At 41.3% G+C, this 14,683-nt stretch overlaps 2 protein-coding genes across 3 annotated transcripts in view; both read left to right on the forward strand.

The window, feature by feature from the left end:
• Nucleotides 1–644: 644 nt before the first annotated feature.
• Nucleotides 645–4,635, forward strand: psmg3 (proteasome (prosome, macropain) assembly chaperone 3). 2 transcript variants are annotated; one of them, XM_078558547.1, is made up of 3 exons: nucleotides 645–789; nucleotides 1,779–2,075; nucleotides 3,930–4,635. In XM_078558547.1, exons 2-3 carry the CDS (start codon nucleotides 1,860–1,862, stop codon nucleotides 4,080–4,082), a joined length of 369 nt encoding a protein of 122 aa, XP_078414673.1. In that variant the 5' UTR covers nucleotides 645–789; nucleotides 1,779–1,859; the 3' UTR covers nucleotides 4,083–4,635. The 2 variants fall into 2 exon arrangements, with proteins under 2 accessions (XP_078414673.1, XP_078414674.1); XM_078558548.1 differs by having other exon boundaries at nucleotides 654–793.
• Nucleotides 4,636–12,277: 7,642 nt separating this feature from the next.
• Nucleotides 12,278–14,683, forward strand: part of tmem184a (transmembrane protein 184a) — a 42,210-nt gene continuing 39,804 nt past the window's right edge. The window contains exon 1 of the mRNA XM_078558550.1: nucleotides 12,278–12,660. The gene's annotated coding sequence lies outside the window, so the exon portion shown is untranslated. The remainder of the gene's footprint in view (nucleotides 12,661–14,683) is intronic.

Raw genomic sequence — 14,683 nt, forward strand, 5'->3', positions numbered from 1 at the left:
CTGTCAACGACCATGGGTGGAAAACCTCGGTTAAGGAAGAAGGAGGACATGTCAGAGGAACTGTTTTTGAAGGTAGCATCATCAGAACAGATGCGACGGAGGCGAAGGAACTGAGAGAATGGGATGGAGTCCTTACAGGAAGCGGGGTGTGAGGAGCAGTAGTCGAGGTAGCTGTGGGAGTCGGTAGGCTTGTAATGGATATTGGTGGACAGTCTATCACCAGAAATTGAGACAGAGAGGTCGAGGAAGGGAAGGGAAGTGTCAGAGATGGACCATGTGAAGCTGATGGAGGGGTGGAGATTGGAAGCAAAATTAATAAATTTTTCCAGGTCCCGACGAGAGCACGAAGCAGCACCGAAGTAATCATCGATGTACCAGAGAAAGAGTTATGGGAGGGGGCCGGAGTAGGACTGGAACAAAGAATGTTCCACATACCCCATAAAGAGACAGGCATAGCTGGAGAAGTAATGCGTGAACCGCAGGTTGGCGCCAGCTTAATTTTCGGAGCATGCGCAGAGCACTGGTTGGTGCCGGTTTGATTTGCTGACCATGCGCAGAGCAGAGGTTGATGTCGGCTTGATTTGCTGAGTATGCGTAGAGTAGCGGTTGGTGCAGGCCTGATCTACTGAGAATGCGCAGAGTGGTCGATGGGGCTGTTTCATAGTGAGCATGCGCAGCTCGCCTGGCGAGTGGCTGGTTTTCGGAGTTTTTAATGAATGGTGAGTACAGGCCCGGGTGTTCGTGTAGAGCTTCAGCCAGAAAAGGTTGTGTTTTGGCCCTTGTAGATCGGTAGGTAAGCAGAAGGAGGCTTTAAAGAGCTTGGGAATAGCGAAGCCAGGTCCGCTGGTAGTAGCGTTCATAGCGCCTCGCCCTGAGAGCAGATAAGTAAAAGGAGTTTAAACAGAACATTCTGGAAACGCACAATCGGACTATCAGTGTCTGAACAAGGGAGGAAGAATTGATTCATCTTTCGAGTAGGGAGTTTCAGAACTCTCCAACAATTTTCACTTTTAGAAAGAACTTTAGAAAGCATTTATTACATGTTAATGACTTCAGGATGTCTCAAAACACTACAGTTAATCAAACACTTTCTCAAAATAAAGACAAAATGCTGGAAATATTCAGCAGGTCAGACAGCATCTGTGGAAAGAAGCATGATGACTCATTTTTAAGTGTAGTCACTGGTGTAATGCAGGAAATGCAACAGCTAATCTGTGCACAATCTCTCAAATATTGATGTGATAATGACTGGATTTTTTTTTTGTTTAGTGGTATTGGCTGAGGGATAAACATGGGACAACTCCCCTTCTCTTCAAAGCAGTGCCATTGTATTATTTATGTACACTTGAGAGAGCAGATGGTTCCTTGGTTTAATGTCTGATCTGAAAGTGGCACCCCTGACAGTGCAGCTCTTGCTCAATACTGCACTGAAGTGACCGCTTATATTTAGTGCTCAAGTCTTCCGAAAGGGTCTTGGCTTCACAATCTTCTGGCTCCAAGGGTCAGACAGCTTGCATTATTTCTAAGATTAGAAAGCCTATTGCCAGAAGACTGACTTTTTTTTTCCTCACTAATTTCTGTAGAATTGTTATTTGCCACCAGCAAGGATGCAGCCTGTGATCACTTCAGATTTGAAATGTGCAAACTTTGTTTATATTCTATGGAACTCTTCATTGTATTACACTATGAATAAATGGTGAATGAGATATAATTCAATTAGGAAATGTTTGACATCTTGGAATGACATTTTATTTGGAAGCTTTTTCTCTTCAATTTAGATAAAGATTGCCTGAGTATGGTAACTCTTGAGCCCGTGCATTTGGATTAATCAGCAATTATGTCAATCTGAGAGGACACTTATGGCTGCGAAAAGCATTATCCAGTCTAAGCAGGCTGCAGAAGCTGTTGATGGAATCCTGACTGAGGTTGTGTGCACAGTATTCAATGATTACATCTTTGTGGTGGTCACGCAGTATGGCAAAATGGGAACATTGATCTCTGTAACGCCTCACAGTGTGGCAAATGAGATCAGCAAACCTACATTTAGCACAAAGATCCTAATGGGAAAAGATGAGGTAAGAAGATTGTTAAGAGATAGAGATGTTGTAAGATGAGCTCCAGATTACACTGAGAGGCTCATACTAATCAGTGAGACTGCACCTAAGAATAGGGATTTTGGGTTGATTCAAATATTCCTGCATTTGTCTTAGTATACCGTGCACAACTCTGTCCATATTGAAGAAAGGATATAGGGGTACTGGAGAAGGTACAACAAAAGATTTGCAAAGATGCAAATCTGAAGTGACCAGAACTTCAGAGCACATCAGGATAGACTGAACAGGTTGGAGCTCTTTTCTTTAGAAATGTGAATGGTGACCTAATTGAGATCTTTAAAATGATAAATTAGTTTGATAGGATAGACATCGAGATGTTTCCACTTACAGGGGAGACCAAAAATGGGGACCTTAAGCAATGTTTCCACTAAGTTGTGTGTGAGTGAGACTGCACAGCAATTGTGAAGGTGTTGGGCCACACACATGCTGGCCTGAAGATAATGTGTGCGCCACTGTACACAAAATCTAAAGGTACTGTGCATTGAAATTAACAGGCCTTAGACATCAAAGAAAATTGAGAGCCAATTGGCTATAAATATAAATTAGTCTCCAATTAATCCAAAAGGGACTACTTTACCCAGAGAATGGCTGAGGTGAATAGCACAGATGCATGTAAGGGGAAGCTAGATAAATACTCGAGAGAAAGGGATAGAAGGATGTGCTGATGGGGTTAGATGAAGAGGGATAGGAAAAGGCACATGTGGAACACAAACAACAGCACAGACCAGATGACCTGAATGGCTTGTTTCTGTGCTGTGTCATACGTAATTCTATACTGTCCCTGATTGACCTCAACCTATATACATTGAGCACAAATATACAGTGTCTGCTTTATATTTTAGTAATCCCTGTGTCCAATATGGAACTTATTTAGCCTTATAATATGACCTCACTGATACTTTTGTGTACCAGTATTCAGCCTTGTGCATGTTACCTGGAAAGGCATTTATTGAGATCAGCTGTGGGATTTAGACAGGGACTTGACAGGTCAGAATTTGAACTCTGGGAGCAGCCTGATGGACTAACATAGCATTTTTTGGTCCTCTCGCTATCTCAATGACACTTGGTCAGTCTGGCTGTATTTGAATCCATGTAAAATGTGAAATGACATTGCAGTAACAAATCTGTGAAAATGCTAGAAATCTATAAAGGGAAAAGATAGGTTAACTTTTTGGGTGTCTTAACCCTTTGTCAAAACTGGAAGACAAAAACCACACTAGTCAGTATGGGAATCTGTGACTTTGATGTTAACACCATGCTTTGTTTTGAGCAGTTAGCTCAGATGGTTAATGTTTCCAACCATTATTTAATGAAAGTAGATAAAACATAGAGAATTTATTAAAAGCCAAATAGATTTGATTGCAAAATTGGTGGAGATTATCTCAAGGATGCAATAGAAAGGCACAGAACCTTTATTGTAGATGATTTTCATATCCCCTCAAGTAGGTTTCATGTCTTTCCAGCTTTCAAATAAAGCCTGATCGGATTTTCAATCCGTCCCTCCCTTTCCCTTCTATTTCCACATCATATTTGTGCTGTTCCATGATACAGCTCACTTGTTTTCCAGTTTTGATGGAGTCCAGTCAGCCATTCAGGAGCTTCACTCATATTTTGTGACCTTGTTGAGTATTACCATTAAGCATCTTATGATCAGTGTATTTGGGTATTTTCTCACACATCAGTCATCAGCCATTTCCCAAATTAAATGTAGGATTGTCTCCCATGTGCTTTCAGTTTTCATTTGTATCTAGCTCAGCGTTCAAATTATTGTTCTACAGGTACTTACACTCGTAATGTCTGTGTTTTTCTTTACAGCCTCTCATCCATGTCTATGCAAAGCACCTTGTGACCTTTGTGTCCGAGGAGTCTGGGAACAAACCAGTGCTACTTGCGTTGGCCCTGAAGGATGCCAACATGGACAGTATTAAGTCTATCAAACAGCTGATTCAGAGTTGCCGACTTTGGTGAAATATACTAACTGCACAGAAGGGCTGAGACTAACGAATTAATGCTATAAAAGAGTAATGTGACTTTGCTTCATTCCACGTGGGCAAGAATATAAACTTTTTAACTCGAGCAGGAATGTTGCTGAATGGAAATGGAGGAACATCTTTTGTATTTTTGATGCACAAGTCATTGAACTGGAAAGCTAGTGTTTGTACTCAGTTGAGGGACATCATTGCAGCATATTATGCATACTCCCAAGGCAATAGGTACAGTTGATGTTAATTAAGGCTGAAGTATGGCTTGCTGTAATTGGATTTTGAAGGTAAAGATGGGACACAAGGGGAGACGAACTGAATTTTGCATTCCATTCTTGAGTGTTCAGGCTGAACGGAGGCAAAGAGTTGATCGAAAGAAAGAGATTGGAGAAATGTAAATTGCAAAAAATGCATTGGAATAAAAGTATATGAAAACAATTCATCATTGAGATCAGTAGTGCCCATGGTTCCAGCCTGGTGTTTCTAAGTGTTTTACAATCTGCATCATTTAACTGCTATTAAACAAGTAATGCTTTCTACTAATGTCCAAGCTGACTTCATTCTCTATGCAGTGGTCCACTTTGAGCTCTTTGTTTAGTTGCTTCCTGCCCTGGGACCATTATTATGGCAAAAAGGCTGCAAGACTTCCCAGCTTGAAGCTCTGAATAACCTGGATCAGATTGCACTCTCTCCATGGCTTAAAATAGTTGTGGGTTCGAGCCCCAAACCAGGATTTGTGCACAATCTCAACTGACATCATGGTGCAACACTAAGGGAGTGCTGCATTGACAAAAGTATTTTAAATGAAATGTAAGGAAAAATGCATAACTTTATCTATTAATTAAAAGCCATAATCTGGACACAATATAGGCAGTTCTGGTATATACCCTAGGGCTTCATCCTTGCTCCTTTCCTTCATCTCTCATATGGATGACTTTTGGCCTCTGATGGAGGAACAGAGCTTCTGGGAGGAAGCCAATTGTGCTAATTTTTACCTTCTACCACTGCAATGCTACTCTCTCCATCTAAAGGAAAGTCCATACCTTTGGTGTCAGCACAACCCATACTGCACATAGCATGCCTTTGATGTTGAGGACCTGATGCACTTGCATTTCTGCTCCATTATCAGATATTGGGAGCAATGGAACATTTCAAGGGAGCTTTTCTCAAATGTAGGAGTAATTGCCTATATTTCAGTGTGACTCAATTTAAAAACAATTTATTAAAACTATTTTAATGGTTAACTTATTTTTTGAGGGATTCTTATCCTATGATTGAGGCATCTGTCTTTTTTTTTTTGCAGACCTTAGTCACTCAATTTCAATCCTTGCTGTGGCCTACCTGCCCTACTTGCTTTTCCTGGTTCTGATTTGGTTACCTGATTTCAGGCTTTGGCCAGCCCAAGCTAAGCCTGTTTACTTGCCTTGCTGTGATGGTTGATTTTTGTCCACTTATCTGTGCCCTTCTCCCTGGGATTTTTCTCATTGTGACTAATTACTACCAAATTTTTAAAGAATGCAAAACCCTGCACAAACACTTAATCATTTTACATTACAAATATAATAACTAGGATACATTCAGTGTACAGGGGGTGCAGGATTCTTAAAATGCATATAGAAGAACATTTTTTAGCCAGTATGTAGCCAGTCCAACAAGAGACGGGCAATTCTGGACTTAATTTTAGGGAATGAATCTGGGTAGATGGAAAGGGTATCAATGGGGAAGCATTTTAGTGGTAGTGATTATATTCAGTAAAATTTTTAAATTAAGGAAAGATCAGTTTTACTAAGCTGAGATGTTGTTTGGCAAAAATGGACTGAAAATAGTTATTTGAAGGTAATCGGGGTCAGGAGTAGGAGGCATTCAAGGAGCAGCTAAAAAGGGTTCAGAGCAACCATGCTGTCACAAAGAAAACAAGTGGAACTCCCAAACCTAGATCCTGCTGGATAGCAAAGAGCATACAGAGTAGGATAAGGCCAAAAAAAGCTTATGTCAGATGTCAAAACTGCAGACCACCTAGATTATGGGAAGTGCAAGAATTAAGGAAATTTAGGAAAGCAAAAGAGAGAGCATAGAGAAAAAAAAATTGCAAGGAAAATCAGGGAAAACCCAAAGATATTTTATAAATATATAAAGAACAAGATAACTAAGAAAAGGGTAGAGCCAATTAGAGACCAAAAAGGTAATTGTGGCTTGAGGCTGAAGACATTCTTAGGGAAACTTTGCATCGGTTTCACAAAAGACAGATGCAAAGCAAACATTGAAGTTGAGGAGGATGAAATATTGGATTTGATAAACACAGTGCAGGAGGAAATATTACGGTGTTCAGCATCCTTGAAAATGGATAAATCATCGAGCCCAGGATGAAATGTATCCAAGGTTGCAAAGGGAAGAAACACTAAAGGCTCTGATCATTATTTTCTAATCATCTCTGACGATAGGTATGGTGCTGGAGGACTGCTAATGTAACGTTTACAAAGGGAGGAAGGGATAGCCTAAGTAATTGCAGGCCAGTCAGTCTAATCCTGGTGCTGGGTAAATTATTTTTTTTTAAATTTGTCACATGACATAGTAGGAAGGTGTGTTCATAAATGGCCAAATAGGTTGATTATCAACCTGTAAATCCTTCCAAAGTGCCTGTGGCCGGCAGTAAGAGGAAAGTCTTCTGGTCAGCCAGCACCTGAGGAAGGCAATGGCAAACCACTGCAGTACCTTGCCAGGCATGATCATGGACCAACACTTGTAAGTCCATGATAACCAATGCCCTCTAAGGGCATTGTTCCTGAAAAGAGCAAGAAAGAGAAATAGAGTGAATAGAATGATTTATTTCCATTCAAAGATAAGTCACTAGCCAGGGGGGGCATAGATTTAAAGTTATTGGTAGTAGGATTAGAGGGGAATTGAGTAACTTTTACACCCAGAGGGTGGTGGACGCTGAAACCCTCTTGGCATTTAAAAAAACACTTGGATATGCACTTGAAGTGTTATAACCGACAAGACTACAAACCAAGAGCTAGAAGGTGGAATTAGACCAGAAAGATTATTTTTTTTGTCTGCACTGACATGGTGGACTGAAAGGCTTCCTTCTGTGAAGTAAATCACTCTCTGTTTCTAGGTTTTATTGTTATTATCTTTAATTGCCTTCGACTAGATGTTTCTCACGTTTCTTAAAAAAATTGTAATTCATGTCTTATTTTTCTTCAGAGGGCATTTACATAGTGATGGGAACCTGCTGTCCTAATCTGGTCTGGCCTTATGTGATTCCAGTCCCACACCAACCTGGTTAACTCTTAACTGCCCCTTTGAAGTGGCTTTGTGAACCACTAAGTCATATAAAAATTGCCTAAGGGATTCAAGAAAACCCATCACCTATAAGGCAATACAGGATGGGGAATAAATGCCAGCTTTGCCAGAAACACCGTATCGTGAGAATTAATTTTAAAATGGTAGAAGGCCAGAGTCTAACTCCCTGCAACACCCCAGTTTCTCTGATGAATAACCTTGATAAAACTAATTTCTGGAACCTAGCAACTCGCTTGAGCTAATCTGACATCTCTGTTTAGGATGATAGGAACACCAGGGAATGCTCATATATTGTGTCTGCTTCAGAACAACCTGCTCTGTTTGCAGTTGATTAATTAAAGTTAAGTATTTCCATCAAAGCCCTTCATTTTATTGCCACTATATAAACACCAGTTGACAGAAGAGATTGTTCATTAGATATCTCATTTTATTCATCACAAAGTCAATTCAGTAATGAAAGCTGAACAGGATCCCCATCACTGATCATCTCTCTGATATCATGTCATTTAATTAATTACCACAGCAGACAATTAAAAGCTTATTTTAGTAGATTAGGTGGCATGGTTGGTTAGTACACTTCTTGCAGCATTGGGATCTAAGTTTGAATTTGTTACAGGGCAATGGGATTAAAGTTCTTTTTGTAAGGGTCCTGAGTGAAATAGATTTGGGAGGTATCCAATGTGTGTGACAAGTTAGGCTGCCAAAGAAAAATTGATAATTTTTTAAAAGGTAAGATTAATAATGAATCTACCTTCTTGTATCCTAAATCATAGGCATATAGATGCAGTCCTCAGACACCTAAAAATCACTAAGGAAATCTTCAGGTTCATCTGATATCTGCCAAAACATTATCTTCCAAGCACAACGTATTTAAAATTTTAATTTTTTTTTGTATCTGTTAAGTTACTGGCACATGACTCCTATTGTGGCATACTAATCATAATGGTTTCTGCAAAAATGGCAGGTTTTTTGGGGGTAGATAAAAGTGTCTTTTGACAATATGACTGTGTTCCTATGAGTGTACCAATATTTGCACAGGGTTCTCAGGAATGTTTCAGTATTTACACATGATCAGAAGCATGCCAATGTGTTTATGGGGTCAGGAACTGTGCCAATATTTGCACAGGTCTTCGAGTGCATCAGTTTTTGCAGGGAATCCCTAGGAGAATGTTTCTACTTGCATGGGATTCCCAGGAGGGTGTGAACATTTGCAAGGGGTCCCATAAAGTATGTTGGCATTCACGTGGAATTCCCAAAAATCCAAGTCTAGAGACTTGCGTATAATCTAGGCTGACGTTCCATTGCTGTTGTGGGACCTCACCATGTGCAAATTGGCTCCCCCTTTTCCTACATTACAACAGTGACCACACCCAAAAGATCTTAATTGATTGAAAAGCATTTTGAAACATTCTGTAGTTGCAAAAGGCACAATGAAAATGCATGTCCATTCTCTCTAGATTTTGTCGAATGCCTTTTGATTGTCAAGGTACCAGTTCCTCTTAGGATTTTCCATTGTCCACTCTGAATGCCTCATCTTCAAAATAGCCATGGAGAGAGATCAGGCAGGCTCTTCCTCTTCTGAGTCTGGGGTTGCTGCTGTTCACTAGGTTATCATCATCTCAGTACAAAAAAGTAATTTCAAATGCAGATGGAATGTTGCCCTTTACCTCAAGAGGACTGAAATACATAGGGGTTGAAGTTCTGTCACCACTGGAGTGCTCTAGTGAGACCTATCTGAAGTACTGTATTCAATTCTGGGCATCATAGAAATTTAGTGCACAGAAAGGGGCCAATCAGCTTATTGTCCATGCTAGCCAAAAAAGAACTATCCAGCCAAATCCCACTTTCCTGTTCTGAGTCTGTAGCCATGTAGGTTACAGCACTTCAAGCACATATCCAAGCACTTTTTAAAAGCGATGAGGGTTTCTTCCTCTACATCCTTTCAATCAGTGAGTTCAAGACCCCCATCACCCTTTGGGTGGAAAATGTTCTCAACCCTCCCTGATCCTTCTACCAATGACTTGAAATCCATGCTGACCCCCACCCCAACCCCAACCCCAACCCCAGTTACTGACCTCTCTACAAAGGGAAATAGATTTTTCCTATCCACTCCTCACAGCCTCCTCTATTCCAATGAAAACAACCCCAGCCTATCCAATCTTTCCTCATAGATTGGCCTTGGAAGGGGGTGCAACACAGATTCAGCAGAATTATACCAGGGATAAGAGGATTAAATTATAGGGACAGGACAATACTAAACTCTTATTCCTTTGAAATTAAAAGTCACATCCTTGTTTTCAAATACCTTCATGGCTCAACCTGCTCTAATTCTCTAACTTACTCCAACCTACAACCCTAAGAGATCTTTGCAGTCCTTCAATCCTGGCCTCTTGCACATTTCCAATTTTAGTCAGACCATCATTGGCAACCATGCCTCCAGCTACGTGGGTCCTAAGCTCTAGATTCCCCTCCCTAAACCTCACCGCATCCCTCCTCTCTCCTTTAAGCTGCTCCTTGAAACCTACCTCCTTGGTCACCTGTCCTAATATCTCAAGTGGCCGATGTCAAATTTTTATTGATAAAACTTCTGTGAAGAACCTTGGGATGTTTTACTACATTTACTGTACTACATAAATGCAAGTTGTTACTGTTGTGCATCTAATTAAGATGATTAAAGGATTTGATAAGGTAGATAGAGAAAAACTATTTCCTTGGTGTGAGTCCTGAATAATAACCTTGAGATTAGAGCTGAACTGTTCAGGGATGATGACAAAAGAAGCACTTCTTCACACAATGTGGAAAATTTGGAACACTCCCCCAAAAGGTTGTTGAGGCTAGGGGCCCAATTGAAAATTTCAAAACTTAAATTGATAATTTTTTATGAGGTAAGGTATTAAGAGTTACAGAATAACAGTGAGTAGATGGGGTTAAGATACAGATCAGCCATGGTCTGATTCATTTATAGCAGATCAAACATTGGGGGTGGGGGCGGTGACAGGCGGATGGATGATCTATTATTTGAAAGATTGTGAATAATAACCTTTTTTACTCATTCACAGGATGTGGGCTTCGCTGGCTGGGCCAGCATTTATTGCCCATCCCTAGTTGCCTTCGAGAAGGTGGTGGTGAGCTGCCTTCTTGAACCACTGCAGTCCATGTGGTGTAGGTACACCCACAGTGCTGTTAGGAAGGGAGTTCCAGGATTTTGACCCTGCAACAGTGAAGGAACGGCGATATATTTCCAAGTCAGGGTGGTGAGTGACTTAGAGGGGAACTTCCAGGTGGTGGTGTTCCCGTCTATCTGCTGCTCTTGTCCTTCTGGGTGGTAGTGGTTGTGGGTTTGGAAGGTGCTGTCTAAGGAGCCTTGGTGAATTCCTGCAGTGCATCTAGTAGATGGTACACACTGCTACGTTGGTGGTGGAGGGAGTGAATGTTTGTGGATGTGCCAATCAAGCAGACTGCTTTGTTCTGGACAGTGTCCAGCTTGTGTGCTGTGGGAGCTGCACTCATCCAGGTAAGTGGGGAGTATTCCATTGCACTCCTGACTTGTGCCTTATAGATGGTGGACAGGCTTTAGGGAGTCAGGAGGTGAGTTATTTCTCACACAATTCCTAGCCTCTGACCTGATCTTGTAGCCACAGTATTTATATGGCTAACAAAAACAAAAATAGTTGCAAAACTCAGCAGGTCTGACAGCATCTGTGGAGAGGGATACAATTAACATTTCGAGTCTGTATGACTCTTCATCAGAACTAAGGAAAAATAGAAATGAGGTGAAATATAAGCTGGTTGAAGGGGTGGGGGACAGGTAGAGCTGAATAGAGGGCCAGTGATCGGTGGAGGCAAAGAAAAGATTGCCAAAGATGTCATAGACAAAAGGACAAAGGGGTGTTGATGGTGGTGATATTAGCTATGGAACATTAAGGGTAGAAAGTAGGACAAGCAAGTGACAGATAGCCTTAGTGGGGGTGGGGTAGGGGGAAGGGATCAAAATGGGCTAAAAGGTGGAGATTAAATAATGAATGGAAATACATTTAAAAATAATAGAAATAGGTGGGAAAAGAAAAATATATATATAAAAAATATATTAAAAAAAAATTATTGGAAAAAGGGGGATCAGAAAGGGGGTGGGGATGGAGGAGAGAGTTCATGATCGGAAGTTGTTGAACTCAATGTTAAGTCTGGAAGGCTGCAAAGTGTCTAATCGGAAGATGGGGTGCTGTTCCTCCAGTTTGCATTGAGCTTCACTGGAACATTGCAGCAGGCCAAGGACAGACATGTGGGCATGAGAGCAGGGTGTTTTGAAATGGCAAGCGACGGGGAGGTCCGGGTTATGCTTGCGGACAGACCGAAGGTGTTCCGCAAAGCGGTCACCCAGTCTGCATTTGGTCTCTCCAATGTAGAGGAGACTGCATTGGGAGCAGCGAATGCAGTAGACTAAATTGAGGGAAGTGCAAGTGAAGTGCTGCTTCACTTGAAAGGAGTGTTTGGGCCCTTGGATGGTGAGGAGGGGGGAAGTAAAGGGGCAGGTGTTGCACCTTCTGCAGTTGCATGGGAAGGTGCCGTGGGAGGGGGTTGAGGTGTAGGAGGTGATGGAGGAGTGGACCAGGGTGTCCTGGATATGGCTAGTCCAGTTCAGTTTCTAGTCAATGGTACCTGAAAAGCAGGGCGGCTAGTCGCAAACAAAACGCCACATAATAGCTGTGGTTGAATATCAAAACATTTATTTGAATCAAGGTTACTCCATCCAACTGTAAATAGGAGTGCATTCAGAAGCTAATCAGTAGAGCATGCGCATTCAGTCTTGGTGACCTCACCTCTCCCCAGCGTCCTACCTGGAGCAGCGGCAGCGCATGCGCGTAGCGTCCTATCGAGCTGTGCGGGAACAGCTAAGGTGAGTCGGAGCGGTTTGGTGCAGTGCACCCGAGATTGAGCTTTCATTCATGAAAATGGTATAAAGGAAGCTCCAAATTGCTATCCATGTGAATATTTTTCGTTAAGATATAAATATTAAAATATAAGTTAAACTTTCCTTGAACCTGAAACGTGTCTCTGAATGAGTTTACGTGGAAATTCAGTGTTCACCTGTCAACTGAGTGCCCCGCCAGCCATGATCCGGGACTAGGAAGCAGCCGCCGCTGCCGCATTTATCATCATCATCTCTCGGGGATGTCCTGCAAGTCCCACCTTAGACCTGACAGTAATCGACGGCAGCACCTTCGTTGCTTCACAGCTTGAAAGTGGATTTAAACGCCTGGAAGGTAGGTTGATTCCAAGTGTTTCCTTTTAAGTTCGTTTGTTGTAACTTTACTTCCAGTTTTCAATTGCGGAAACCCAACGACAGAGGACAGGGCCTCCAGTATTTCAGCACAGATTTTTGAGTATCTCCCTGACCTTTTTGATTGTGAATTATCACACACAAAAATCAAGTCCCTGGGCACTGGAGCTAAACTGCTCCAGTAAGAATTTAAATGTTTGAAGGTTCAGAAAGAGGGAAATCATTTTTGGTTGCAATGCAAACAAGAAAATCCAGTGTTGTGGGTTTTCCGTTTATCTGTATGTTTAAAAAAAACACCTTCACCTTCCTGCCTCTGTAATGAAGCCTAACTATTTGGGAAGTACCAAAATATATTTACAAACAGCTCTCTGATATAGGCTGAAATCTTTATCAACATCGCTAAAACTGATTATTTTGTCATTATCACATTTTTGGATCTTGCTACCGTGCCACTTGGCTACTGTGTTGTAACATTGACAACACTTCAAAGAAGTACTTAAGTGGCTTGCGATGTCCCGAGGTTGTGAAAAATGATATATAAATCTAAGCCTGTGTTTAATTTACTTTAACTACCATTAATTAGGGAAAGTAATTCTTTGTAAAGACTGTGTAACAGACCAGTAGAATAGGAAATTTCACTGTGGTACCAGCTAGTATATTCCTGCTTGTGCATTGACTTGAAAATAATCTAATTGTATTTGGTTGAATACCCTGTTGCCATGAGTTACATTCTTAGCTTTACTTCTGAAGACTGATTAGGTGTGCTTAAATTGTTTTGAATACTTGGTTTTAGAGCACAGAAGAAATGATGACAAACTCAGCATGTTACATTGTTTTACATGAGTAATTAATTGCCTTTATATAGTATTGTAAAGGGGAAGCATAGCAACTGAGCTTATTACATTTTCTTTCTTTACTTTGTCAATAGAAGCACTCTTGCCCAAATCAGAAAGTTGTGGGTTCAGGCCCCAAACAAAAGCACATAATGGAGGCTGACACTTCAGCATTGTACTGAAGGAGTGCTACACTATCAGAAACACCATCTTTCAAATAAGATTTTAAACCAATGCCTCATCCACTCTCCCAGGCAGAATTATCCCATGGTGCAATTTTGCTGCCCTCATCTGACATTACTGAAACAGCTTATTGTTCGTTATTGTATTGCTGTTTGGGCGAGCTTGCTGTGTGCAAATTGGCTGTTGTCTTTTCTAAGTTGCAACAGTGACTATACTTCAAAAGTACTACATTGGCTGTAAAGTGCTTTTGAGATCCTGGACATTTCTTCTGGGTCCCTTTTTGATCAAGCCCAGATGGATGGAAAGTTCACCCTCTCCTGCTGCAAGACATCCAACTGGCAGTACCAAAGTCCACACTGTGTTGTTTGCTGGTCCAGCTCTCAGCAACAATCGGGCTGGTTTAGGTGGGAGAGTAGGATATGACATACATGAAATAGTATTCTTCTGAGGTGCAATTTTGGGGTAGTGAAAAGAACATTTTATTCAGCACCCAGCCATGCTGCCTTTGTCCGTGGAGTGCATTAACTACCATAAAATGTTGAATTGTTCTAATCTGTAGCAGTGAGATTCTTCCCCAAAACTCTAAAATAAAAAACAGTGTTATGGGAGACAATGCTTTACCATCAATACTAAACACGGAAAGCAATTCATTGGCTGTGATATGCTTTGGAACCTCTCAAGGAAGTGATAATGTACTATATAAATACAAGTTATTTAGGTATTTCTGAACCCTCCGTCAGCACTACAACCCTCCAAATTTGATGCCTCTTACATCCCCAGTTTTCATCGCCACACCATTGGCCTCCCAGCTTTCAGCTGCCTAGGCCTTAAGCTCTTGAATTCCCTCCCTAACCTGTTCACCTCTCTCTCTTTTTAAGACATTCCTTAAAATCTACCTCTTTGATCATGCATTTGGCCACCTGTCCTAATATCTCCTTATGTGGCTCAGTGCCAATTTTGTTTGATCGCTCTTGTGAAAAGCCATCGGAT

The sequence above is a fragment of the Cetorhinus maximus genome, chromosome 15 (genome assembly GCF_964194155.1).
Source record: "Cetorhinus maximus chromosome 15, sCetMax3.hap1.1, whole genome shotgun sequence".
Classification (NCBI taxonomy): domain Eukaryota; kingdom Metazoa; phylum Chordata; class Chondrichthyes; order Lamniformes; family Cetorhinidae; genus Cetorhinus; species Cetorhinus maximus.